Source organism: Ostrinia nubilalis, chromosome 7 (assembly GCF_963855985.1).
Source record: "Ostrinia nubilalis chromosome 7, ilOstNubi1.1, whole genome shotgun sequence".
Classification (NCBI taxonomy): Eukaryota; Metazoa; Arthropoda; class Insecta; order Lepidoptera; family Crambidae; genus Ostrinia; species Ostrinia nubilalis.
Genome location: NC_087094.1, coordinates 9,336,058 through 9,362,865, shown reverse-complemented (window position 1 = coordinate 9,362,865; position 26,808 = coordinate 9,336,058). Strand labels below are relative to the sequence as shown.

The following is a 26,808-nucleotide window of genomic DNA, read 5'->3' as shown; positions in this document are numbered from 1 at the left end:
AAACACTAGATAAAAAGTCACTGTCTCCAAACTTAAATACCTACTAGAGCACTACTGAGTCTGTATCTCACAATCACACTAGACAATATCTCCAACAGGATGATAAAACATTATTATCACAATAGATAAAGATTAACACGAAAATCTTTGAATAGCCGTTTTTATATTTTGAAAGTTGTGACAAATTAATCACCGACAAACTGACAAATGACTTAAGTGTTGTCGTTTGAGAAAATCCTTATTAGAATTTTTTTTGGATCGGGGAACACACTTAGCAGCCCACCTAATAAAGTCCACGGCGCTGCCTACAAAGTTGCTACAAAGTCGGTCGGGCCTGCATCTGTGGGTCTAGACAAAGTGTACATTATAATCACAAACCATCGAAAAATTGTCGAAAAATTGTATGAATTTATGATGGAATCGATTTTCGATTCGATCAAAAATGTAACTTGTCTTAACTAGTGCTCTAAAGCCAAGAAATTAAAAAAAACTAGTGCCTTCTGTGAACGAGCTGTCAAACTCTCCACCCCGTGGGATCTGTCATTATTTATCTGTGCGTGGGAAATAGTGGGAAAAACAGAACAAAACTTGTTGCCACTTTTTTCGCTAAAAACACGCTATTTATCCGTATTTTGAATTTTATATCCATCTCAAACTTTGTATTAGTAAACTGGAATGCCTACTACCCGAAAGAAAGTGATAAAAACTGTTTATAAAGATGAGGACGATAGTGCCGGGGAGACCGGCGATTTCAGTGATTCTGGTTCGGACGCAAAAATATCAGAGGAGGAGTCTAGTTCAGAAGAAGAAGTGGAAAATGAAGATGTTGCATCATCTGGTGATGAATTTGTAAAGAGTAAAAAACAGCCTACAAAAAAAGTACAACCAAAAATACCAAAAAAGTTTGTAAAAACCCTAATCAATAGAATCAGTCAACAATCCACAGCAGCTAGTGAAAATGAGAACAATGATGTTTCACCTGCTCCCTTTTCTGTCAAAGATTTAACTGATGCTGACAAACTGCTGCCTCCCATATTAAATCTATCTGAAAGTGGTAAGGTTTTTCCTTTTGTCTTTGTGCCTTCATTTCATCCATTTGGTTCTAACATCAAATAATTTAAAATTAGATAGCATCTTTAGGAAAGCTAATACCTATGTATGTTTAATACTGATACATGAGTACTTTTTACAGCCTTGTTAATATTGGTAGTGAAACTTAAAATTATTACTTAGTGTTAAACATTTTAGTCCTAATCCTATTATATTTTACTATATTTGTCCTGATTTTTATCTACATCTTTGTATTTGTCCTGAAGCAGTGGTAGGGTTAATACAGGGACGTGTAAAAGTGCTTTTTAAAAGCCTACTTGCATAAATAAATGTGTTTTTATGAGTTGTTTTATGTATTTTTTTAACAATCAAATATGAGATTGTCATCATTTCCATGGAAGGAATTTAGCATGGGTTTGCTTTCGATGTTTATCTCACTAGATGGGTGCAGATGTGATCTATGGTAAACCGAGCTTACCCAAAAATACACTGGTTGTTACCTTAATGCATTTAAATAGAGTTAGCTGGTTGTGTGAGAATGTCTGGCAGTTCTAAAAAAATTGACCAATAACAACATAACAATGTCATATTACAGATAGTAGTGATGATGAATCTCCTAAGCAATCAAGTAAAAATAATACTGCAAAATCCATATTTTCTGATAATGATCATAATAGTGAAGATGAAGTCAAAACTGAGTACAAAGATGTAAGTATTATTTTATAATTTACCTTGATTTTTTTGTTAAAAACATTTTGATAAAAAGAACTTATTTGTTATATTTCAGGTATGGTCTCACAATAAAGAAGTTGATAGTGAGGAAGTTGCCCGAAAAGCATTTTTGGAATTGGAAAAGCATAAATCCAAAATAGAAGAGACAAAAGCATCTGTAAACAAATATACAGTTAAGCAACAAAAAGAAAATGAGTTCAACGTTCAAGATCTACTAGCTCAAGGCGAGGAAATCATATCTCCTAGTAAAACACCAGTAAAGAAGAAATCTAGAAACAAGAAAGTGAAGGATGAGAGTGATTCAGATGTAGATGATTGGGAAGAAGTACAAGGTATTAATTTATTTTATCCTGCATGCACCAATAACTCAACAATGTATTATAAATTAGTAACCATTTTATGTATTTGTACTATTTTGCACCGCCAACTTTAATTATCTGTTTTGCCTAATTTTCTGGTTAGCTGGAAGAGAATGCCAATGGCATTAAGCTGTTGTACCACTATTTATTATGTGTGCAATAAAGATTTTAAATAAATAAATAAACAATATATAAAAAAACAATCTATTCAACACTTTATTTTTTCAGAAAATAAAGCAATACCACAGCAAGGTCTTCAACTAGTTGTCCAACTCCCAGATTCAGTATGCCGGAAGACTAAAAAAATCGATGTTGAAATGATGATGAAAAGAAAAATAAATAGAGTAAAGAAAGAATACCAAGTCTATATGCATAAAGTTCATGTTCTGTGTTGGTTAGGTCATGGTAATCATGTCAGTCAAGTTTTGAATGACCAAGAAGTGCTAGCAGCTACCTTGGCTCTTGTACCTTCTAAAGAATGCTATCCAGGTGAAAGAGTTGACATGAAATATCTGGAGCAGATCACTACTTGGTTCAAAGATAAATTAACTCTCAAACAAGATAAAAATGAAAACAAATTCAGGCCCAAAGCACCACCTCTAAAAGAAATTTTACTAGCGCAGCTTAAAAGCAGAGTTGTGACTACAAAAAAATATCTTGTGTTCATATTTGTAGCCATGTTGAGAGCTCTAGGACTGCAGTGTCGAGTCATGTTCAATTTCGTCACATTACCAATAAAACCACCGAGTTCTGAACTATGTTCTTTGTCCACTAAACCTAAAGAAGATGTAAACAAAGAGAAATCCAAAGAGGCTAAAAAAGCAGTAGAAAGTAATAAAGCATCAACAAGCAACACAAAAAAATCCAAAGTTAAACCCAAAAGCCAAGAGAAAATATCCCAAGTTGACGGAAATTACGACAGAGAAGATGATGAGTCATTTGACAACATCATGCAAGTAGATGGCAATGATGATGCTTTGCCGAAAGAAACAAGGAACACTAGAGCAAGAAAAGAAAAGACGGCAACAAAAAATGCCACTGAAGAGGACGTGTCACCTCCGAAAAAATCTCGAAATACTCCTAGCCCAAAACCTAAGAAAACCATGTCTAAAACAAGTAAGGACTTACAATCAAAGTCAGAAACTGGAGAGAATTCAAAGGATACAAAACATAGCAATGACCCACCAGCAACTAAATCTCGAAGAACTCGAAATTCTGTTAAGAGCTCAACAAACAGTGAAAAGGTGGCAAAAGTTGAATCTCAGAAAAAAGACACGAAAGTTAAATCTAAAGTAGAACCTCCTAAAATTGTAGTGACAAAAGCCAATCAAGATAAAGAACAATCAAGCAAATATTTTAGCAGTGAATCTTTAAATGATAATAAAACCAGACTGTCTCGAAAGAGAGCATTGACTGCAAACCCAGATAGTTCACAAACTGTTAAAGATAAGCCTAATAAAAGCAGAACCAAAAGTGCTCCTGGTAATGCTGTTGAGAAAAGCAAATATTTTGATTCTGAAACTGAGTCTACTTCTGCTCAGAGCAAAAAGTCTAGGTTGTCTTTGAAAAACAAGAAGGAATTGGATCCTAAAGCAGAAGACGAAAGAAGAATAAGCCATAGAGATTTAGTTAAAAAGACAACAAAGCCCAAAAATGATGTAAAAGGCGACTTAATAAATCTTATAAAGGGACGCGTAAAGGAAGCTAAAGAAGAATCAAAGAAAGGAAAAGTCAAAGGTAAGATTTATCTTTTAAGTTGTAATCCATTGCTTACAAAAAAACTACTTAAATACATTTGAAGAAAGGCTCAGGGCTGTGACAATTACGTGATACTTTTGAATTTCAGGAAAATCAAAACCTGAGACAGATGACGATAGCGATTTTTTGCCTGAAGAAGACGTCTGTGGTAAATCTGAAAGCGACGATGAATTCAAGCCTTCTACTAAAATAAGTCCTAGACCCAGCACAAGCAAGAAAATAGACCGTCGAGTTATATCATCGTCAGAGAGCGACACTCCCGTAAACAAGATAGATGTGTGGTGCGAAGTGTTTGTTGAAGAGCTTGAGCAGTGGATATCTGTTAATGTCATTAAAGCGACGGTTCATTGCGCTGGAACTCTATATGTAAGTATAGCAAATATAGAAAAATCTAGAAAAAACGTTGATTCTGCACACCATAGGGTAGAGAAAAGTAGAAGTAAGGATAGAGAAGCTATCGTAGGCAACATTAATTTTGCTCCATTTTGGAAAGAATTAAAACTAAACTCCGCTCCGTCGTCTAACCAAACTTAAAATGTACAGCGCTAGATCGCTTACATGAATGTCAAAGTCGCACTAAAGTAAAGTATTCGGCGTGCAATACAGTTCAGTTGAGCGAGTGTTGGGCCCTCGCCCACGGCGACTTTTTGTAGTGATGCAGTCGCGCGTTTCATAAACGAACGATAGCATCACTACTAACGCGCGTTAGTCGCATTTGCAACGCACTACAGAAGCGATACCAACGCGCTACAGCAGCGCGACTGTATCGATGCAAACGCGCGACCGTGTCGGATGACATCGGGGAGAGAACGGAGGCCCTCCTCCCTCCATAGGTCCTCCCTGGGACGGTTACTGAATCGCGTTTTCATCGCAACAGAAACGCGACAGTATTGCGTTTGCATCGCGACAGAAGCACGTTTATGTGGGCGAGGGCACACAGCTAGCGACCGCATTGCGACTGTATCGATGCGAATGCGCGACAGAATCGCTACAAAAAGTCGCTTTAGGCAAGATCGCGAAATCTAGTGAACTCATGTTGTATAGATTACGAATAAAATGCAAAACCTGAACAATTCCCAAATCAATTTCTCCCCAGACTGGTGCGACCCACCCAGTGTGTTACGTAGTAGGCTGGGACAACAACAATTACCTGAAGGACCTGACCAGGCGCTACGTGCCTCATTGGAATACAGTCACGAGGAAGCAGCGCGCCGAACCACTTTGGTGGAACACAGCAGTCAAACCTTGGCTAGCACCTTCTAACCCACGCGATAGGGAAGAGAATGAACAACTGGATAGGATGCAGCTGGAAGCGCCGTTGCCTAAGAGCATTGCAGAGTGAGTGGTTCTATTTAATTAAATATTGTAGATTTACATTTGGGAGTAGCGTAGAAGTGTGTGTCCTACCTTATTTACTAAGCCTTTACCACAAACTTTTGAGAATTGAGTGGGGGCACGTACAACATCTAGCACCTTCATCAACATCCACCAGTCCGCACATTTTTGGTGGGGGTCAATTGTACCTTTGACGGGAAGGTGAAGAAGATTGGACTTTTACAGTTGACATTATCAGATTATGCATTTTTGTTGCACATGAGATTGTACAACTAGGTAAGATTGTTTCATCCACGAAGACGCGCCCCACCACTTTTTGGGCGAGGGAAACGCGGGGTGCGGGGAGTTTCGCTAATCCATCATTTTTTATTAGTAAACAATGTGTTTCTATGGAGAAGTCATCCATAGACATGACAGTACCCATGAGTGCACACGCACACTACAATAATGACGCTCTTTCAACCAAAAAGTGGTGGGGCGCGTGCGCGTCTTCGTGGATAAAACGACCTTTACATAAGATTCCACAGCATAGCTTGCTATTGTCGTCTGTAAAGTACTTACTTTATTTCATTTATTTTTCCCCAATTTCCAGGTACAAAAACCATCCCCTATACGCGCTAAAGCGTCACCTACTAAAGTTCGAAGCGATCTACCCGCCCGACGCGGCTACTCTAGGCTTCGTGCGCGGCGAGCCGGTGTACGCTCGCGAGTGCGTCTACACGTGCCGGTCACGTGACACGTGGCTGAAGGAAGCCAAAGTGGTGCGGTTGGGGGAAGAGCCTTATAAAGTTGTGAAGGCCCGCCCGAAGTGGGATAAGGTAAGATTTTGATGACAAAAAGAACCTCAGTTGAGCGGTGGGTGGTGTAGCGCCTGAAGTGGGATAAGGATAGGATAAGAGGAAGTGTCTTGGAGGAACCTTAAGAGCGTTTACGCGAAGCGCGGCGTTTCAAGAGGCATCATTGGAAATGATTCGCGCGCGGCGTATTTTAATAGTTTTCAAATGTTTATAGCAAAACAATAACAATGAATTATATATCGTTTCAAAGTAAATATTTTAAAGAAGATATTTTTATGTTGAATTAAAGAAGAATAATGGTGTAAAAATCACTTTGATTTTTGGGTATTTCACGTTCTTTGAATTTGTGATTTCTTATTGTAAAATGCTTAATACTAAGAATTTTCTCAACTATCTATTTGCCTAAGGACCTATGCTATAGGATATAAATGTTTGTTATATCGTTATCACAGTATTTTTATATAAAAAATCAGCTTGTAAACTGACGCTAAAGTGGAAATTTAAAAACCTGCGTGGACTTTATTTATTTGAACACCAACAAGGTTACATTGAGGCTTCACAAAAGTAACTATAAAAAATGACACTTGTTAAATGCAAAGTTAATTATAGGTGAAAACATCATGCGTTAGAGACTAAAGCAACAGCAATTAGGGGTTAAAAACTGAAAATATTTAATATGGTGTAAAGAAGTCCCTATGCTTCACTATGGAGCGAAATTGAGATTTATGGACATAGCGATTTTTTTCACAATTTCTATTTGAAAAAAATACCTATCGATAGGTTACGTTATTCTGATGAATAAATGCTTCACAAGTTTTTCTCTAAAACCAATAGTTTGACTGGAAAAAAATATTTTCCATTTTCGTTGTATGGAATGAAACATAAAGTGGTCGATTTCGACTAAGCCTTGACAGATCTTGCTTTGAAACTACTTAAGCCTTGTTCTATGGCTTGTTGACTGTAATCCTACGCTATCAGCGCGCATCCAAAGTTGCCCGTTCACAAGTTATGAGGTTCTGAAAAATTAAAAAAAAGTTAGTAAAAGTGACTTTTTTTTGGAATATCTTTTAAGATTTAACAAAAATATAAAGATTTTATACGTTAATAATGTAAATTAACCTTAAATTACTGCTAAAAACACATTTTAATAAACTTAAAAGGAATTAAATCAGCGATTTTTTTTTCACAATTTCTGTTTAAAAAAAATACCTGTCGATAGGGTATGTTATTCTGATGAATAAATATTATGAACGTTTTTCTCTAAAACCAATAGTTTGGCTGGAAAAAAATATTTTCCATTTTCGTTGTATGGAATGAAACATAAAGTGGTCGATTTCGACTAAGCCTTGACAGATTTGCTTTGAAACTACTTGAGCCTTGTTCTATGGCTTGTTGACCATAATCCTAGACTAACAGCGCGCGCACAAAGTTGCCCGTTCAGAAGTTATGAGGTTCCGAAAAATGAAAAGTAAAGTAAGTAAAATTGACTTTTCTTTAGATAAGACGACAAGAGAAAGGTTAATTACATTACTAAAGTATATAATTTTCATGTTTTAGTTGAATCTTTAAAGATTTATACCCAAAAAAAGATACTTTTACTTACTTTAATTTTCATTTTTTGGAACCTCATAACTTCTGAACGGGCAACTTTGGGCGCGCGCTGTTTTTGCAGGATTATAGTCAACAAGCCATAGAACAAGGCTCAAGTAGTTTCAAAGCAAAATCTGTTAAGGCTTAGTCGAAATCGACCACTTTATGTTTCATTCCATACAACGAAAATGGAAAATATTTTTTTCCAGCCAAACTATTGGTTTTAGAGAAAAACGTTTGTAATATTTATTCATCAGAATAACATACCCTATCGATAGGTATTTTTTTTAAACAGACATTGTGAAAAAAAAATCGCTGATTTAATTCCTTTTAAGTTTAGTAAAATGTGTTTTTAGCAGTAATTTAAGGTTAATTTACATTATTAACGTATAAAATCTTTATATTTTTGTTAAATCTTTAAAGATATTCCAAAAAAAAGTCACTTTTACTTACTTTTTTTTAATTTTTCAGAACCTCATAACTTCTGAACGGGCAACTTTGTGCGCGCGCTGTTAGTCTAGGATTATAGTCAACAAGCCATAGAACAAGGCTCAAGTAGTTTCAAAGTAAATCTGTCAAGGCTTAGTCGAAATCGACCACTTTATGTTTTATTCCATACAACGAAAATGGAAAATATTTTTTTCCAGCCAAACTATTGGTTTTAGAGAAAAACGTTCATAATATTTATTCATCAGAATAACATACCCTATCGACAGGTATTTTTTTTAAACAGAAATTGTGAAAAAAAAAATCTCTGATTTAATTCCTTTTAAGTTTATTAAAATGTGTTTTTAGCAGTAATTTAAGGTTAATTTACACTATTAACGTATAAAATCTTTATATTTTTGTTAAATCTTAAAAGATATTCCAAAAAAATGTCACTTTTACTTACTTTTTAGGGTTCCGTACCTCATAAGGAAAAAACGGAACCCTTATAGGATCACTTTGTTGTCCGTCCGTCCGTCTGTCAAGTCCCTTTATCTCAAGAACGCGTGAACGATTCAAGCTGAAATTCACATGAAACACTCAGGTCTATTGTCCCTTTAAGCTGTGAAAATATCAAACTTCTAAGCCAAGCCAATCAAAAGATACAGCCGATTATGTCGATATTTTCAACAAATTTTCGACACTCGCAAAGGAATCAAAACCTACAGGATACTTCCCGTAAACTCAGAATCTTGAAATTTGGCATAAAGCATTGTCATATAATGCAAATATAGGAAAAATTGCGAAAATTTCATTTTTTTTGTTATATAATATAATAAAAATATTTTAATAAAATGAAACTTACTACCTTATTTCTCACGAACGAATAAAGGTATCAAATTGAAATTTATACCAAATACCTAGATCTATTGTCCCTTTAAGAAGTAAAAAAATCAAACTTCTAAGTTAACGCGATCAAAAGATACAGCAGTTTATACCGACACCTTAGACGAATTTCCGTCACACGCTAGGGAATCAAAACCTACAAGGTACTTCCTGTGAACTCAGAATCTTGAAATTCGGCACGAAGCAACGTTATATAGTACAGATAAAGGAAAAATTGCGAAAATGATAAATTTGAAGTTATATAAAATTTAAAATATTATTTTTGCTTACATGACATAAAATATTTTTTTAATAATTATAAACTTACTACCTACCCTTTTTCACATGAACGCGTAGAGATATTAAAGTTGAAATTCATATCAAACACTTCTTAAATCTAATTGCCTCTAAACTGTGAGAAATTCTAAATCAACGCAAAAATTCAAAACGCTGAGGTAGGTACCTACCTATAATGCAAATATAGGAAAAATAAATAAATAAAAAATAATCATACCGCATATTTTGAAATTCGCCACTACTCGCAACGGAATCAAGTAAGTAATTTGATTTAATACGTCATAAATTGTAAACCGCTACGTTTGTACGGCGGAACCCTCGGTGTGCGAGCCCGACTCGCACTTGGCCGGTTTTTTTTTAATTTTTCAGAACCTCATAACTTGTGAACGGGCAACTTTGGATGCGCGCTGATAGCGTAGGATTACAGTCAACAAGCCATAGAACAAGGCTTAAGTAGTTTCAAAGCAAGATCTGTCAAGGCTTAGTCGAAATCGACCACTTTATGTTTCATTCCATACAACGAAAATGGAAAATATTTTTTTCCAGTCAAACTATTGGTTTTAGAGAAAAACTTGTGAAGCATTTATTCATCAGAATAACGTAACCTATCGATAGGTATTTTTTTCAAATAGAAATTGTGAAAAAAATCGCTATGTCCATAAATCTCAATTTCGCTCCATAGTGTGCTTGTTCAAATCAGTGAGATTTGTCCAAGCATGTGGACTTGTATTTACGTAAACTAAGGAATTCTTGATAGAATTCTTAAATACTATACTAATCGAAATATTTTCTAAACTAACTATTTATGCCTATAACATATTTGTAATATAACTGGTTCATGATTGTAACGGGTCGAAAAGGTACTGTTTTTGCGCCAAACGGCTTTACGCCAAACGCCAAACGGATTTATCCGCTGGAAGCTTGCAAACACGTCCTGAGTCCGATCTCTTGTTCTAGTTTAGTAACCATTGTTAGCATTTTTAAGTTTAATATGTATATCGTCGCTTGAGGTCCATTCGACACTTAAATAATTCTTCTTCTTATTCGTTACGCTCTTGGCAGAGCGGTCGTGGTCACGTTGAGGCGTTGTTCACATCGGTTGTAGAGGCGGATACAACTCCGCACGATCTCCCGCCATCTCTCTATTGGCAGACTCTCTGGTGCAGTAACATAAATAGTTATATTATGATGTGCCTTTTCCAATCCTTAACTTTGCATTACTTCTGGAGCAAAGCGGGTGCCGCTAAAGTAGGTTACTGAACTGGGCTAATCGAATAATCTAATGTCGAATCACATTGATGGTTATAGCATTTAACTTTTCATTGCAGCTTTCCAACAAGCTCATAACGGACAAGCCTCTCGAAGTGTTCGGACCGTGGCAAGTGCAGGATTACGAGCCTCCGACCGCCGAGGGCGGGATAGTACCGCGCAACGCTTACGGCAACGTCGAGTTGTTCAAGGCGTGTATGCTGCCGAAAGGAACTGTTCATATCAAATGTATGTATATTTTATAGTCTAGCAAGTCAAGCCAGGGGGGTTTCTTAACTTTTTGTAGTCATAAACCAATATCGGTGGAGTTTGTTGAGGGTCGCGGAAAGCACCTGGATGCAGGCAGCTCAGGACCGCTCGTTTTTGAAATCCTTGGGATAGTTCAGTGCAGCGGCTAGTACGTCTTTTGGGTGAAACGGACGAACCAGTCGTAAACTTTAATAAAAATTATCTGAGATAAAATCACAGAATTTCTGGTTTCCATTTATTCCAAGTTAAGATACTTTTTATGTGATTTATCGTACCTAAAAAGGACACATAAAAATCCATATTAAATATTTATAATTTTCTTCTCTTGTTTGCATTTGCAAGTGTGACGTCAAATAAGGTGTCTTTTTTGATTTGATTGATGATTTATAAGGCTGAGTTGCACCACCTAACTTTAACAGTAACTATAACGATAACCGGTGTGTTTTGTATGTAGTTTGACAGATTTCTGACGTTTGTTAAAGTTAAAGTAAAATGGTGCTACACAGCCGGCAGATTTGCTACTTAAATTCTCAATGAGCCTATGATGTTTTCACTATAGAAATGCGTTATATTTCACAGTGCCGGGGCTGAACAGAATAGCCAAGAAGCTGAACATCGACTGCGCGCCCGCGATGACCGGCTTCGACTTCAACGGCGGCTGGTCGCACCCCGTGTACGACGGGTTCGTGGTCTGTGAGGAGTTCGGTGACCTCATCCAAGAGGCTTGGGTCGCGGTATGTATATATTTTATTATTTTACGCACACCGAAGTATGGGCTAATATAACTGAAATGCGTGTTTACACTATATGTCTCGATCAATTTCTCGCATAGTGTAACTGCGCCATATCGCCCGCCTCTAGTTCCCACGCAGCTACATAACTGGCTTTATAGGTCTTATAGGTGGCCAGGATCTGCAGCGTGTCCGTTAAAAATTCACCTAGTGAAGTATCAGGAGTTCTGGGGGATAGATGGCTGCCTTAGAACTAGCTAAAACTTTAATATTGTATTGTTTCAAAATAGGTATACTATCGATTTCCCTTCCATGTAAAGCGACCAAGCTTAAGGATACAATACAATACTAGCCCTTGCACCTATCATCTTTCGTTTTAAGGCCCGGTTTCCACCAAGGCGGAGCCGTGCTGAGCTGAGCAGAGAATTTTTTTGATTAATAAATCAGATTCCATTACCATCTCCACTCCGCTCCGCTTCGGTGGAAATGGATAGAGCGGAGAAGTGTCGGGCGTACTTGTTTTTCTATAGAATTTGACAGCGACGGCGGCGCGGTGAGTTGGCTAGGAATGATACCACCGCACCTCCTGTATATCCCGGGTCTACAACTTCGCCACTAAAATAACCAACTATTGAAAGTTAAAGTTCGGACCATTTCCACCTCTCGTACTCACCATTCCAATCCGTTATTATAGTTAGAATCTACAGCTTGACCGCTAAAGCCTGACCAGTGTTCAAGTTGGAACATAAGTAAAAGTAAAAAAGTATTTATTTCTCAAAGATGTTACATGTACAATTTATTCTGGCGGTCTCTGCACTAAGCTAGAAAGCTTGTATCGCAGCGGCCAATTCAAACAATTACCTTTGTATTGACATCGATCTGATAGGACGGACGTGTTAAAACTAGTTATAGGCTTTTAATGTGTTAAATAATAGTTTATATAAATCAAGTTAAAATAGTAATAATAACATAACATAACTTTGGTTTCAGAAAATCTACTAACAATAGGATAGAAATTGTATTATTATTTAATTTTTATTTTATCTCTCCAATTTCTACTCTAATGACTATTCTCGTATGTGTACCTATTAATTAAAAAACATTTTTTTTTATGTGACAGGAGGCAAACGAGCAGACGGATCACCTTGCTTGATTCTTGCACTTGAGGAATTCTAATATTTTGGGTGCACTTTTTTCACAGTAAAATCATTTTATTTACAGGACCAAGAAGACTTAGAACGTAAGGAACAGGAGAAAACAGAAGCGAGAGTGTATGGAAACTGGAGACGACTGATCAAAGGCCTGCTCATACGAGAGCGGCTCAAGAACAAATACGGCTTCCAGGAACCTAGTACCTCCAATGACGGTAAAAAGAACACAAAAGGCCCTCGTTTGGTTGTCAAGAAAAAATAATAATCGATATTCTACATCTAAGGTAATGTCAGAGTGAGTTATACTTCAGCAATAAATAAGTGATAAAACTACTTAAAAATAATTAAATGCGCCTAATTTTATAGTTCAATCCGACTCAAAATTGTTTTTTATCTGTCATTTAAATTCTAGGTTGTGACCATGCCAAGTTACTGTCAACAAGAAAAGGTCTTTTCCGTAAAAGTGTATCAATTTAACTATCTGTGATCTAAAATCTTTGAAATCTGGATTGTAAAACTTCAAAATTTGATATTGTTATCATGTCTGTCTGCCCAGGGTGTTTTAACCCTATTATTTTTAGGTTGTATTTTTTAAATATAAAACTCCAAGTTAGCAATACACCTTTAATGATAGTGTCTATTCTAATATAGGTATATTTTTTTACATATTTACTATTTCGAATATACGTATTGAAACTAAGTAACTATTTCTAGTGGTTGAGTTCTGATTCACACTTTACGAGTAATACCTTATTGACATGTATAATGTCCGAAGTACATATGTGTGGCCTTAATCTATCGTTTTGAAGAGAAACTATAATTAATTATTAAAGTTTTGATTTCCGATAGACTCAAGGCAGCAAATAGCAACCCTTTCTAGCCCAACAAATAACTGTTTCATTTATTGTGATAGCGTGTTTTCCATGTTGTTTCCAAAGTGTTTTAAATATAAGTTTGTGGTTTTTATTCATATCACGCGCGTGTTCCGCCTTGTAGTAAGTACTCTTGCCGGCTTGGAATTTTATTTTTTAGCTTATTTGCATGATCATGTTTTGAAAGCATGTAGGTATTTTTAAATAGTGAGTAAGATGTTTTGTTTCATTATTTTTAGTTATTTTGAAACTACAGCTAGTTTTAACATTAATTTGTATTACATACGGGTATTATTTTAAAACAGTTTAAAACTGTCACTTTAAAATAACTGAAATTGTATCTATAGTCCAGTCAATGAATGCTTTAACGACGGTGTAGAGAGAAATCCCTGGAACACAATTTCTGACCTCGGGGCTTTATTTAGACTAGTTAGGAGGTGAACATAGCAAAAGTCCCCGCCCTTAGCCCTTGAGCTGGCGGGGAGAGGGGGGTTTAAAGGTACCACTTTTCGCTTTTTCGCTTAATCCTCGGAAACTATGCATCCTAGTGACATGGCTACTATGAACCAAAAAAAGCTTATTCAATTTGCTACAGGTGAGACCGTCAAGTTTTTCTATATCTTGTATACTTTTCGCGGCATCTGCTCTAGAAGGTCTGTAATATTGGAAATTTTAATTTTGTCTTACGTGTTCCCATCAGGAGAAAATCGACTAAATCAACATTGAGCAAACATTATAGACATGCGGGAGCATTTTAAGCTTAGTTCCACTGAGGGGACTGCACCGTGCGTATATTTAGACGAACTAATTGGAGCCACTTTTGACTCCTCATCACTCAAAAAGCACTGTGCATTAACACTTCAAATTAGGCTCATGTGTTGAGACTTGCAAGATAAACATCAGCTTCAAATTTCATAAATATACCTCAAACGGTTATTTAGGTATTGACGTTCAAAAATCGACATTTAGGACACTCAAATCTATCTATCACCTGTGAAATGTTAAAATGACATTGGGAACTTTTTGCCCCACTTTTCGAAAAGTAGCGGACACAAACGAAACCTATCACAGATGATACATACTAATATCCAATGAATTTCCGTGCATTTTTTTTTTCTCTCTTATATGGGAATATTGAGAAAATGAAGTTTTAATATTTTATTTTATTTTACATTTAGGTAACATTTTTGACGACCTCCGTGGCGGAGAGGCGCACACACCGGTTTTCAAGGTGTGCCGGGCCAATCCTGAGGTCCCGGGTTCGATTCCCGGCCGGGACAATATAGAAAACGATCTTTTCACATTGTCTCTGGTTTGGCTGTGTTGTGGTTCGTCGTTCCCGATTTCCATAACACAAATGCCTTAGCTACTTATTTTGGGTTGGAGTAATATATGAGATGTTGTCTAATATTAATTTAAGTATTTATAATATTTTATTTATTTATATTATTTTATTTATATTTTTTATTTATTTATATTATTTTATTTACTTTTATTGGTTACTCTGCAATGTCAAACAACATAACATGTAAAAATATCAAATCATTTTAGACAAACATATTTTCAACTTAGACTCGTCATATCTCAGAATTCCCATATCTCACAACATAGCGCTTTAAGTCAATATACCTACAAGTATAAAGCTTTGAAATAAAATACGTTTCATCTTTGTCCGCCGTGGGGCATTTTCTCATATTAAAGTTCCCAATGTCCTTTACTGGTTTTTAATTTGTTCCTTTGTATTTACACAACTACCTATCTGGATCCCAAATTTGAACCTTCAAGGTCATCTGGAAGTGGTTAGAATTTGGTCTTATAGGTCAGCCATGTAGATTTTTAGACGTCAATACCTAAAGAACCGTTTGAGGTATATTTATGAAATTTGAAGCTGATGCTTATCTTGCAAGTCTCAACACATGAGCCAAATTTGAAGTGTTAATGCACAGTGCTTTTTGAGTGATGAGGAGTCAAAAGTGGCTCCAATTAGTTCGTCTAAATATACGCACGATGCAGTCCCCTCCCTGGAACTAGGCTTAACATGCTCCCGCATGTCTATAATATTTGCTCAATGTTGATTTAGTCGATTTTCTCCTGATGGGAACATGTAAGACAAAAATAAAATTTCCAATATTACAGACCTTCTAGAGCAGATGCCTCGAAAACTATACAATTTATAGAAAAACTTGTCTATCTCACCTATAGCAAATTGAATAAGCTTTTTTTCGTTCATAGTAGTCATGTCACTAGGACGCATAGTTTCCGAGGATTAAGCGAAAAACCGAAAAGTGGCACCTTTAAACCCCCCTCTCCCCGCCGGCTCAAGGGCTAAAGGCGGGGACTTTTGCTATGTTCACCTCCTAACTAGTCTAAATAAATTCCCGAAGTCAAAAATTGTGTTCCATGGATTTCCATCTATAATGCTTTATTGACTGGACTACTAATGAATCTAGAATCTAATTATTTTTGCAATGTGTTTTGTTTTCAAAACAAATTCTTCATGTAACAATCTAATTAATTTCTCGAACATAGCCGCAGCCAATTTGTTCTATTCGCTACATGCAATACTCAATTCAATTGCATTTTTTTAAATATAATGCAGTCTCCACACCAAATCTGCTGACATGAGTCGACGTCATTATCGACTTGTTCGGCAATTCTTTTAAAATAAAGCCGTCGGCGGGCTTGGTGTGTAGAGGCCTTAAATTGAGCGAACTCTACAAATGAGCTGTGTCCGTCTACCTTTTCGCTCACTGTCTTTAGAACACAACGGTTAGTATTCGATATGGTATAATTTAATTCGTTCATCACAATTTCAATTTAATGCCATTATTCCAGTGATATTTTATTTGCATAATTGTGTTTTTATTGTTATGTTTTATTTTTTGTATTAATAAAATAAGAAATTTAAATGGGTAGTTTTTCTTTAAATCTTGTAGGTACGAGCACAGTACGAGTACTGCACCTATGTATGGCCAGGTGAAATAAAACGATTATTCTACAAATTATAAATTTATTAAATAAAAATGATAAAATATACAATTTTCGTCCATTAAATTGTCATATGCTATAAGCTGTCTTATTGTTTAATTATAAAAATTTACTTTACGTGCATGTTACATAGCAAAAGCTTCAAGCATATTAAAGTTAGGAATTACTTTAGCACAGCTTATCGTGCCGAAGAAATATTATGACAAAATTATATACAAAATTCTTTGGTGTATAAAAATATGTATAGACACTTCAGATCTTTAAAAAAAGACCTGGTCGGTCGAAACGATTGCATCAGTGGCAATCTTGTCCGCGTTTACAGGATAGTTGTTCTACCTCCATCTCACGTGCGTGAAGTTGGAAGGTAGTCACAATGCCGTTGTTTACTTTTAGAATTGTTCGATTTTTTTTTACTTTTTAAATATTTTCTTGTGTATTTTGTTTATATTACTTACGTTCCTACTTTAAGTCTATTTATCTTACAAAACTAATATTTTATGACGAATATATAAACTAAGGGCTCAGACACATTCATCACAATTTGTACATATATGAAAGGAATGTAACCTTTAATTTATAACTTCATTCCATAAAATATCTGCACTTACACAATTGTATTTAATTAAAATCTATTACTTATTAGTCTCATTGGATAGTATCAACCATTATTAAATCCAGTTTAATCAATGGTATGATCAAAAGACAGGCAGCACTGTTAAAATAGATTAAATTCCTTTCAAGCTACCGTTCACACTTAATTCCTACAAAGTCCAGCTTTATAGTAAATTATTTACGCCATCGTCAATGTGCCTGCGCCCATTCCAAAACCTACACCCTTGGGCCCGAAGTTCCTGCCGTAGCAGCCTCGGCAGTAGATTTCACCATTGGGTCCGTCATTCAAGTTTGTGGAATCCTGGAACAATGATAAGACTGTGGTTAGTAAAAATCCTTTTTTTCCGTGCGAACTTCTACAAACTTTAATAATCACAATCAAATCTTCTAAGGTCTGGTGGAAACTTTCCCACATTTTGCAAGTTACTCATGTAGGTATTCTTTGTAAGTCTTCTCCATTAATACATAAAACTCGATGGTACCGGTATGATCAATTTTTTTTACTGTTGTTGAAACGTTCAAATAAACCAGTTGATAAACGTCATCTGTCAATATGATATGTCATTTGATTTCATGTCAATGTCATTCCAGCCAGACTGATTTACTTCCCTGTCTCATCTGTGGATTTACTTACGTAGCGGTAACTAATTAATTTCCACTACAATTACAAGAAATCTAGGAAAATGTTTACATTTTCAGCTTTTATATCGATAGTACTTCTATCTGCATACACAGTTTCAGCAGAGTTCACATCTGAAGACTGTGCTTCTCTTGGATTTATTAAAGCCAATTTACTGTGCTCATCCTGTGATCAACTAAAGGATTTTAGCTTGGATGACTTGGTAGTCCACTGCAAGGAATGCTGCCATAATGACGATAATGCTCCGAAAGAGAAAAAGTATGCCCGTGCCATTCTAGAAGTGTGTACTTGCAAGTTTCCTGCCTATCCCCAGATTCAGGCGTTTGTGAAAAGTGACAGACCCGCTAAGTTCCCTAACCTTCAAATTAAGTACGTACGTGGTCTAGACCCTATCATAAAACTTCTGGATAAGGATGGTATCGTTAAAGATACAGTGGCAATTGAAAAATGGAATACTGATTCCGTTGAGGAATTTTTAAACACTCATCTTGTCAAGGAAGAAGAAGATGATCGTCACTACTTAAAAACTAACCAAATTTAATAAGAGAAGAATATATTTTAAGTGTAAATAAGAATATTGTGTTTTATTTCGAAGAACAGCTATGTACCTATACCTTTTTTTAATATAACAATGTATACTTACAAGAGATCTATGGCAGTCCGCACATGAAAAGCACCTTCTGTGCCATGTGCCATTCTTGGAGTGCATCTGTTCAGCGGCATAGACTGGGAAACCACAGCGTGGGCAGCCTTGACCCTTAGCAGCCTTCTGTCCCGTGAATGGTAACTGTTCAGTGCTGCAAAAGAATATTAATTTGTTATTTTCACTCTACTATTCTTTTTATTGAATAAGTAAGCAACTTGTGGATTCTTTTTACTTAGAAAATTCATATCTCTCATAGGTAGGTGGTACCTAGGTATCTACCAAAAAAGGATAAACAATCAATAGCAATAGTGTTTGTCTTAAATCTCTTAATTTTCCTGACATTAAATATTTTTACTAGATCAAAAAAGGAAATGGCGTCATTATTTAATTTACAAAGAGCATTAAAAGTTTGTATCCCAGTACCAAACTGGAGTTGCATAACGAGATTTAGGTAGGTACCCATAAATTTTTTAAACCAAGTTTTACCATACTAGTACATATTCCGTGGGTTTACTTTTTTAAAAACAACGATACTCACTATGTAACAGAGGGCTCGGCGTCGCATGAGACGAGGGTGGGGGCGTGGCCGAAGCCGAAGCCCTTGGGCCCGAAGAGCTTGGCGTAGCAGGCGCGGCAGTGGATCTCCTTGTCGGGCCCGTCGCACGCCAGCATCGAATCCAGCGGCCGGTGGCATTCCGCGCAGTTGAAGCACTTCTTGTGCCACATCTGAGAAGAAAACAGTTCATGGTAAGTCCTAAACTATTTATTGATTGTTTAGTGCCTAAATTGTTACGACAAAGGGCGAACTTAATGCCATAAGGCATTCTCTGCCAGTTTATAACTTAGTAAGTAGTAGTAGTAATTCAAACCACACGTTTCCTGGTGGAAACTAACCAACGTAAAGGTTACGTTACGTAGTAGGATAGCTTAATCATAGAGATATCATAGTTCACCTGAGTCACTGACTTTCCAGTTTCTTTAATCAGGGTTGAAAATCATTTTGCTTTTGTGGAAGCGTGTGTTTTTTTTGTTTTACTGCAATTTTTCTACTCTATCGTATTAATATATCGTATAAATTTTTTATCATTATGATAACTTACGGTTCCCTTTGCCAGTTGTTGTTCGGCAGCGAAGACCATGCCTCCGCAACGTGGGCAGCCCTGTCCTTTAGGCGCCTTGATGGAAGTTGTGTCTGGGTTATAGAAGGGACGGCTGGCCGAGATCTCGTCCTCGCTAAAACAAAAACATTTAAAATTTTAACCACCGCACAAACAAAATTAACTTTAAATTCATTTTAACGATATGGCTAACTGATTTTAATTTGTCAATAATTTCTTTCTCAAAACATGTTCCCGCCTGGACTGAAATTCATAAGCCTTTAATAAAAATAACCCATTTCTTTTGAGTTTATCTCGACTGGGAATCGAACTCGGAATATTTTGCGCTCATCGCGATTAACCGCGTATCTGACGCAAAAACATACATAAACTTTCGTTGTTATAAATTACCAAATATAGTAAAGAACTCACGTCAAGCCATCGGTCTGAAGGAATCCTGAGCCACAAGCAAAACCGTAGCCGTGGGGTCCCCACTTCTTGCCGTAGCAGGTCTTGCAGTAGACCTCGCCGTTGGGTCCGTCGCAAGCGATGATGGAGTCCAGTGTCTTAGTACAGTCGCGACACTTGAAGCACTTGCGATGCCACTCGCGACCCTTGGCTAACACCTGTTCAGCGGCGAACACAACACCGCCGCACCGCGGGCAACCCTTGCCGGGGGGAGCCATGATAGACGCGGTGTCGATCAGTGTGGTCTTAGGAGCTTGATCACTGTACGACAAATTGATAACGTTTTTATGCTGATATTTTTTGTAAAAGGCTGTGAAGGGTTAGTCAAGAAATACGATAAAACACCATTACCCATAAATAATATTCGTGAGTTCCCAACAAACAAACGTCTCGTTATTATTTTTACTATTTGAACTCTTTCAAATTTCATTTTCATGGATAATCGTGCGGATTAAAATGTGTGATGAATGATATTCTCGAAAAGTAGAGTTTTGTGTTCAAATATTTCTTTCTTGAAGTGTTAAAATCCAGTCACATACATAATGCGGCTCGTGAGCCATAATAAGTTTCATGAAATTAGTGTTTACAAAAAAGATTAAGCGCCCACTCAGTTTAACTGTAGGTAATGTGGTTGTTTACTGAAAGTTAACAGCAGGAAGTTGCGAGGTTTCGTGACCCATTACTTAATACAGAGATTATCCTGGATTAATCGCAGATAACATAACATGTCGTAAACTCGAAACTCGCATGGTGGCTCGTCTCGCCGATATTAAAATTAGTTCATCCGAGAGCGAGGCGCGTTCTATTTTAACATTGGCATGTTGCCATCTCTTGTTTGTATTATAAGCTGTTTTTATGAAAGTGACTATACGATGGAAATAACCTGAACCTGTCGTGTAACTTGAGAACTTCTACACGTAACAAGTTATCAAATATTTTAAATAAAAATAAAATATGTGGGTTTAGTTATGAGGGTTATTATGAAACGTAGAAAAAATAATACAGATCAAAAAATACGAAAACTGTTTGCTAAAGCATCTATAAGCAAATAATAAGGTTAGATGATAGGTTAATTGTGAACACCTGCAGTCCTATAGACTGCATCCATGTAGGGACTTAGTGTAACACCATTTATATATACCTTTGCCACTCCATGTCCTTTATATCACACATAAGACCCAGGGATGACATACCCCCATGTCCAATACCCCTAGGACCAAATCTTTGTGCGTAGCATCCTACAGCAAAAGCAAATAAGCATTAATATTTACATCTAATGAGTACACAGCGTTTATTTGTTTTGGATATAAGTTTAGAAGTGCATTTCGTTTACATTATAGCTGTGCCCTCGCCAGATGAGTAAATGGAATATTTTACAGCTAACATCTCTTCTTACCCATTGGCGTAAGGGTCACTTTGAAGGACACCGGCTCCCTTGCCGTAACCATAACCCTTGGGGCCAAACTTCTTCCCATAACATACTATAGGAAAAAACACAGAATTAATATCACAAAACAAACAGGTGCAAACTTTGTAATGAAAATGTAAATCACACATTTTATCAGCTTGGAATCAGTTTTTTGACATCCAAGCTTTGTTAATTAAATACAATAAGGAAGAAAAAACGAACCTTTGCAGTAAATGTCTTTGTCAGGGCCTTCGCAACAGTTCGTAGAGTCCAGCCGTTTGTGGCAGTCGCCGCACTTGTAACACTCCCTGTGCCACGCCTGGACATAAGGCAACAATGAGGGTGTGTTGAGCATGCAAGGACTTGCGAATAGAGTCGGTAACTGGTTAACCTACAGGTGCAGGCAGTTATCACAGTGATAGTGATGTTATTGCACAAACATCGTCGATTGAACTCAATCTCTGGGGGAATAATATCTAGATACCTCGACAGTAAATCTCCCTATCTGGTCCATCACAATGCATTGTAGAATCTAAGGTCCTGTTGCAATTTAAGCATTTGAAGCATCGCCTGTGATAGCCCTAGAGCACAAGAATTTTACGTTAAAACCTAGTGTTTTTCCCTGTCATTAGAAATTCATGTTATTTTATTAAAATCTACAACCAATAACCCAGAAGAGATCAAGTATGGGATAAAGCAAATGTGTAGGTGAGTAGGTAGATAAAAACAATAGTTGCAAGATTACCTTTCCGCGAGCCAACATTTGCTCGGCGGCGTAGACGTAACCGCCGCAACGCGGGCATCCTTCGCCGGGTGGAGCCTTCGCGATGACACGCGGTTCCAGGCACGCTCCGTTTGTCCTTACACCCCTGCACATATAGCTAGTGTGAGTCGTAGCTCGACCAGTTGCCAGTCCAGCAACGTTGACAGAAGAATAGTTAGAAGCCTCTCAGGCAGCGGAGCACTCCGACTGCCGCTATTCTAACAACGGCGAAGCGTGCCGGCGGCGCACCTCCGCCGTAATGGGAGAAGGTAAGGGCTCCCGTCCGCCCGCTCCGCACCGGCCTCGCTATAACACTACAGGTATGGACATAGAGGGCGCTTTCCTTATCCCATCACATTTAAGGACTAACGGTTAAAGCTAAGAAGAAGCGTTAGCGTTGTTAGTTTAGAGTCAGTGGCGTAGAAAGTTATTAGACAGGAGGTAGTTGAGCGCATGCCTTCTAGGTGCGTCTGGAGCGTTGCCATAAGCCGTGCTAAGGCTTAACAGATTGTATTCTCACCGTTGCTCCGTTGTTTTCGGGTCGCCCCGGTCGTAAGGGAGGGGTTGGTCGGGGCAGGAGCGCGCTCGAGTCGGCGTGCGTCAGGCGCCACGAGGGACCCACGCCGCCTCGACCGCGCTCCGACTCGATAACATAACTAACTCAGGGTTGGTAGTCGACTCTTTTATTGGATTTTGTATAAATTATAAATATTGTTCCGATAAACAAAATAAATTAAGCAATAGCGAATAAATAACCCTAACTAAAGTAATTAAAGTACAGTATGGCGTGCGTTCGCGAGGCACCGCTGGTTGGCCGAGATGTGTGTCGGCGACCCGCTAGCTCTGCTGGATGGCTGCTCGCGCTCAATTCCTGTTGCGACATAAACGGAGACTGATCATGCACGTGTCAGGCGGCGCGTAATGTACAGCCGAGCGCGCGCTTTCTACTTTTGTATGAGTTTTTATATACACGCGGTTAATAATGTTACGCACGGGCCCAGAGGCCGGTCGTCGATGCGACCTTAGATAAGGAAAGACCCTCAGTGGCGCGGGCGGCGGGAGATCTGAGAGGGCTGTTACTTACGCATCTTCAGCCTTCAGGTGTTCACCAGCGTCCATGGAAAGGCAGCCAGCGCCACCGCCGAAGCCGTAGCCCTTGGGACCGAACTTGCGCGCGTGGCATACTTTGCAGAACAGTTCACCTTCGTGTTCTGAGCAGTTGGTGGAGTCCAGCAACTTCTGGCACAGTCCTGAATACGCAAACAATACAAAAATTAATAAGTAGGAGACATAACTAAGTAGAATATTTTTTTTACATTTTTGGAACTTTTTTATGAAACTGATGTTGGCCATCGATCATCTCCTAAGTTAAGAAGCGGTTTTTGTTTAACCTTGTCAGTTATTGATAGCCTATATGATATTTTATGAGCGTAGAAACCCATTTCACGAAATAGTCTAGGTACCTACTTATTACAACTTTTTACTTCATAATTCCCTTATTTTACTGGCATCGGCATCGGATGTTGACACTTAGAATTTGTAGCAACTACCTACCATCTATCCTATTCCTAAGTACATAAAGTTATTTTTAGATTATCCTGAATACCTACTTAGTTTACATTTAAGCATGTAATATTCGCAATTCCAAAACTGCCAAAATAACGCCAAATTTTTCCAACACAAATTATCCTTCCATTTACAGTTCAGTACAAAGCTTTTCCAGGAATTATATCATTATCAGCTATTAGGTGTTGTGGATTTTGCTGTTGGTGAGGTAATTAGGAGTCTGTTTAATTAATTTAATGTTCTATCTAATATACAATTATAAAACTTACCGCACTTGAAGCACATCTTGTGCCACTTCAGTCCACCGGCTACTCTCTCCTCGGCTGCGTATACGGACTTGCCGCATTTCGGACACTTGGGGTTGTCTGCTGGTTTGAAAGGCATTGTGCTCGCTTAACTTATCCTGTAACAAAACATCACCAGTTCAAACACAGTTACCGACTACTACACCGATCAAATCGAGGTTACGGCGGCGAGGGCGACTTGTAATTTGGCACTGCATCGCGAAGAAACAATCTCGAACAATTCAAAATTTCAACTGTCCCAGCGTGACACTGATCTCCATTGAAATATGTTCAATGTAAAATAGTTAACACTGATTATTAAAATCACACCGTTTTATATCACTGTGTAACAAGTTAAAACATTGAAATTGTTGTTGAATTTGTTCTAGTTAACGCATGTTTCGTTGGCCGAAATCCAAGTCGCCTGCACCACTTCAATTGCATCCAAACTGACACTTTATTGCTCAACAAGCACGAATGTTAGCGATGCTGGCTTCCTCCGAATGCGTGCGTTTCGCGCAAAGAATGCCGGTAGGTGTGGAAGGCGGGCGGGCGGCCTGGGCGGCGCTGCGCTTACGCGCCTAATTTGGGTCGTTCAGGTAAAGTTACGCCGCTGGAGCGCGGTATTGCATCGCTAATAATAGGCCGCATTGGGAAGAAGCCGCAAATTCACTCCCGGTTGCGTCGTGTTACGTTATGTCAAAATATCTACGTCACTTTCACCAGATCACGGACCTGTTCGTCGAGTCGCTACGAGAGTCGAGCTCCCGAACGCGTATTACAGTACAGGGCGAAGATGCCGAGACTGCGGTGCGCGGAGGTCGAATGGTGCGCGAGGGCAGCGCGCCAGCGTAGTCTATGCGCGAGTTGCACACGGCCCCAGTGGGGGGGCGCCGCACCGCCGCCCTCGCCACCGCCCTCGCGACCACCCCCATCTTCCAAAACCCAGGTAGCACCCTATCATCACCGTAACACCCCCCACAGAAGGATCTACGAGAGCCACTTGACAGGCATAGGCAAGCACTCTTGCCAAGTCTCGCGCTATTAATCTGATAGACGATGTAGCCAAATCAATAGAATTAAGGTTCATTAACCAAAGCTCTTTATCAAGCTTTCGCATTCCGCGGTAACTTTCACAGTTAGGTACTATATAAAACGGCATAGGTATCTAAAACATATAGAAGCCTTTTTAAAATATAATATTTTCGAAATATTATGTTACAAATTAGCCTATAATTATGTTATTCTGATTTATAAACAATAATACTGTGAAGTTTTATCAAAATCTGTTCAGTAGTTTTTTGCGTGGGAGTGGAACTAATATCCATACATTATAATACATAGTAGTTATGATCTATTCGTTATTGTTAAACTGCTGCGGACAGCTATTTTCACATTCAAATTCAAAATAGTAATTTAGATCCATATCCAAATAAAATCAGATACAAACAGTCAGTTAGCTTTGGATGCAATTGTTTTGTGAATTTATTGATACGTACCCAAAAATGAGCTTTTTATTCTAAAGCAAAAAGACGATGTTTCCGGTTTATTAAATAGAAAAAACCTATAAAGCTTCGGGTTACCTACGTAGGTATTTTCTTGCATCTTAAAAACATTAAGTACCAGGTAATAATGGTTAAGGTGAATTAGGCACATTATTTTGGGAAAGTATGCGCGGGGGAGAGGCGTCTCACCTCTAATTCACACCTGGCAATAGACTCTTTTGCATATTTCATAGAAAATAAAATACTTAACGTTGACTAGTTACGTGTTATTGTTACAGACATTCTCTTGAGATTCACCCAAGGGTTCATCTGGATCTTTTTTAAAGAATACTTACCTACTACTTACTCCATATATATACTGACTCATGAACGGTCAATGAACAAATCAAGGTCGAAACGGTCGTCTGTCAATACAATCTAGAAGTTTCCAATATAATAATATCCGTGATATAATTTTCCAGTTTTTCTAAAGTTTACAAGTAATCGAGTGAGATCACTTATCGTTTCCACCCTGTAGAGTGACTTTTTCTAAATATTTACCAACTAGCTTTCCGCCCGCGGCTTCGCCCGCGTGGAATTTTGTCTGTCACAGAAAACCTTTATCGCGCGCGTCCCTGTTTCAAAAACCGGGATAAAAACTATCCTATGTCATTTCCCGGGACTCAAACTATCTCTATGGCAAATTTTATCAAAATCGGTTCAGTGGTTTAGGCGTGAAAGCAAGACAGGCAGACAGTGTTACTTTCGCGTTTGTAATATTATAGTATAGATTGATAACCTTACATCCAATCCTAATCCTTTTTTATTATTTTTACAAAATTAGGTGCGACGAATAGCGCAAAAAGGGACTTGATCAGCAATTTAAGAAAAGCTTCTTGAGTAGTAGCCACGCGAGCCCAAAGCGAAACACGAGACCTTTCCTTCCTAAAGAAAGTTACATGGAAAGCCATATGTTACGAGTAGGTACTAATATTATCCTGAAATGCCCTTAAGCATAGAAGAATACTATGCTGAAAGACAATGCGACCTAATTAGCAGTCAATCAATATGTAGATGTAGACCTAATATAAGTTGGTGACAGTTAAAGTACCTACACTACTTATTCACTGTCATACAGTGTACAGTTTATTATTAAATTCTTGTTAAATCAAGCCAGTGTGGACAGAAATAAAACAAGGAACACATTTGAATCATAATTTTGGCAAGTAAGTTGTGTCCATAAATGTAGTTCGGCAATGAGCAAGGGCCGCGTATCACTTCATCACCTACCTTACAAAGGCGTGCTCGTAATCTCAAAACATAAACAGATGTGCATTGGCGGCCACCACTC

The 26,808-nt window shown here is 37.8% G+C and overlaps 3 protein-coding genes across 9 annotated transcripts; 2 read left to right on the top strand and 1 right to left on the bottom strand.

The window, feature by feature from the left end:
- The first annotated feature begins 544 nt into the window (after window positions 1-544).
- On the top strand, window positions 545-13,293 carry LOC135073233 (DNA repair protein complementing XP-C cells homolog). Its single transcript, XM_063967339.1, has 10 exons — window positions 545-1,054; window positions 1,646-1,758; window positions 1,838-2,114; window positions 2,370-3,878; window positions 3,988-4,265; window positions 4,996-5,237; window positions 5,827-6,052; window positions 10,558-10,726; window positions 11,327-11,481; window positions 12,700-13,293. Exons 1-10 carry the CDS (start codon window positions 676-678, stop codon window positions 12,889-12,891), a joined length of 3,540 nt encoding a protein of 1,179 aa, XP_063823409.1. The 5' UTR covers window positions 545-675; the 3' UTR covers window positions 12,892-13,293.
- Window positions 13,294-16,491: 3,198 nt separating this feature from the next.
- On the bottom strand, window positions 16,492-24,817 carry LOC135073231 (muscle LIM protein 1). Of its 7 annotated transcripts, XM_063967336.1 has the most exons (12): window positions 24,709-24,817; window positions 23,959-24,092; window positions 23,208-23,373; window positions 22,106-22,229; window positions 21,583-21,679; window positions 21,349-21,433; window positions 21,094-21,162; window positions 19,917-20,213; window positions 19,488-19,620; window positions 18,926-19,113; window positions 18,385-18,538; window positions 16,492-17,402 (listed from the first exon to the last, which is right to left on the bottom strand). In XM_063967336.1, the coding sequence occupies exons 2-12, from the start codon at window positions 24,071-24,073 to the stop codon at window positions 17,280-17,282; spliced, it is 1,551 nt and encodes a 516-aa protein (XP_063823406.1). In that variant the 5' UTR covers window positions 24,074-24,092; window positions 24,709-24,817; the 3' UTR covers window positions 16,492-17,279. The 7 variants fall into 7 exon arrangements, with proteins under 7 accessions (XP_063823406.1, XP_063823401.1, XP_063823403.1 ...); XM_063967331.1 differs by lacking the exons at window positions 21,349-21,433; window positions 21,583-21,679 and adding an exon at window positions 21,845-21,941 and having other exon boundaries at window positions 21,094-21,190; XM_063967333.1 differs by lacking the exon at window positions 21,094-21,162.
- Window positions 17,719-18,316, top strand: LOC135073232 (selenoprotein F). The gene has a single exon (XM_063967338.1). The coding sequence runs from the start codon at window positions 17,785-17,787 to the stop codon at window positions 18,280-18,282; it is 498 nt and encodes a 165-aa protein (XP_063823408.1). The 5' UTR covers window positions 17,719-17,784; the 3' UTR covers window positions 18,283-18,316.
- Window positions 24,818-26,808: the final 1,991 nt, after the last annotated feature.

Coding starts and splice junctions, on each gene's coding strand:
- LOC135073233 (XM_063967339.1), top strand. CDS start 676: ATGCCTACTACCCGAAAGAAAGTGATAAAAACTGTTTATAAAGATGAG. Junction 5,238..5,826: donor TTGCCTAAGAGCATTGCAGA/GTGAGTGGTTCT, acceptor CCCAATTTCCAG/GTACAAAAACCATCCCCTAT. Junction 11,482..12,699: donor TCCAAGAGGCTTGGGTCGCG/GTATGTATATAT, acceptor TTTTATTTACAG/GACCAAGAAGACTTAGAACG.
- LOC135073231 (XM_063967336.1), bottom strand. CDS start 24,073: ATGCCTTTCAAACCAGCAGACAACCCCAAGTGTCCGAAATGCGGCAAG. Junction 23,374..23,958: donor CAAGATGTGCTTCAAGTGCG/GTAAGTTTTATA, acceptor TTGCGTATTCAG/GACTGTGCCAGAAGTTGCTG. Junction 21,680..22,105: donor AAATGTTGGCTCGCGGAAAG/GTAATCTTGCAA, acceptor CCTTATGTCCAG/GCGTGGCACAGGGAGTGTTA.
- LOC135073232 (XM_063967338.1), top strand. CDS start 17,785: ATGTTTACATTTTCAGCTTTTATATCGATAGTACTTCTATCTGCATAC.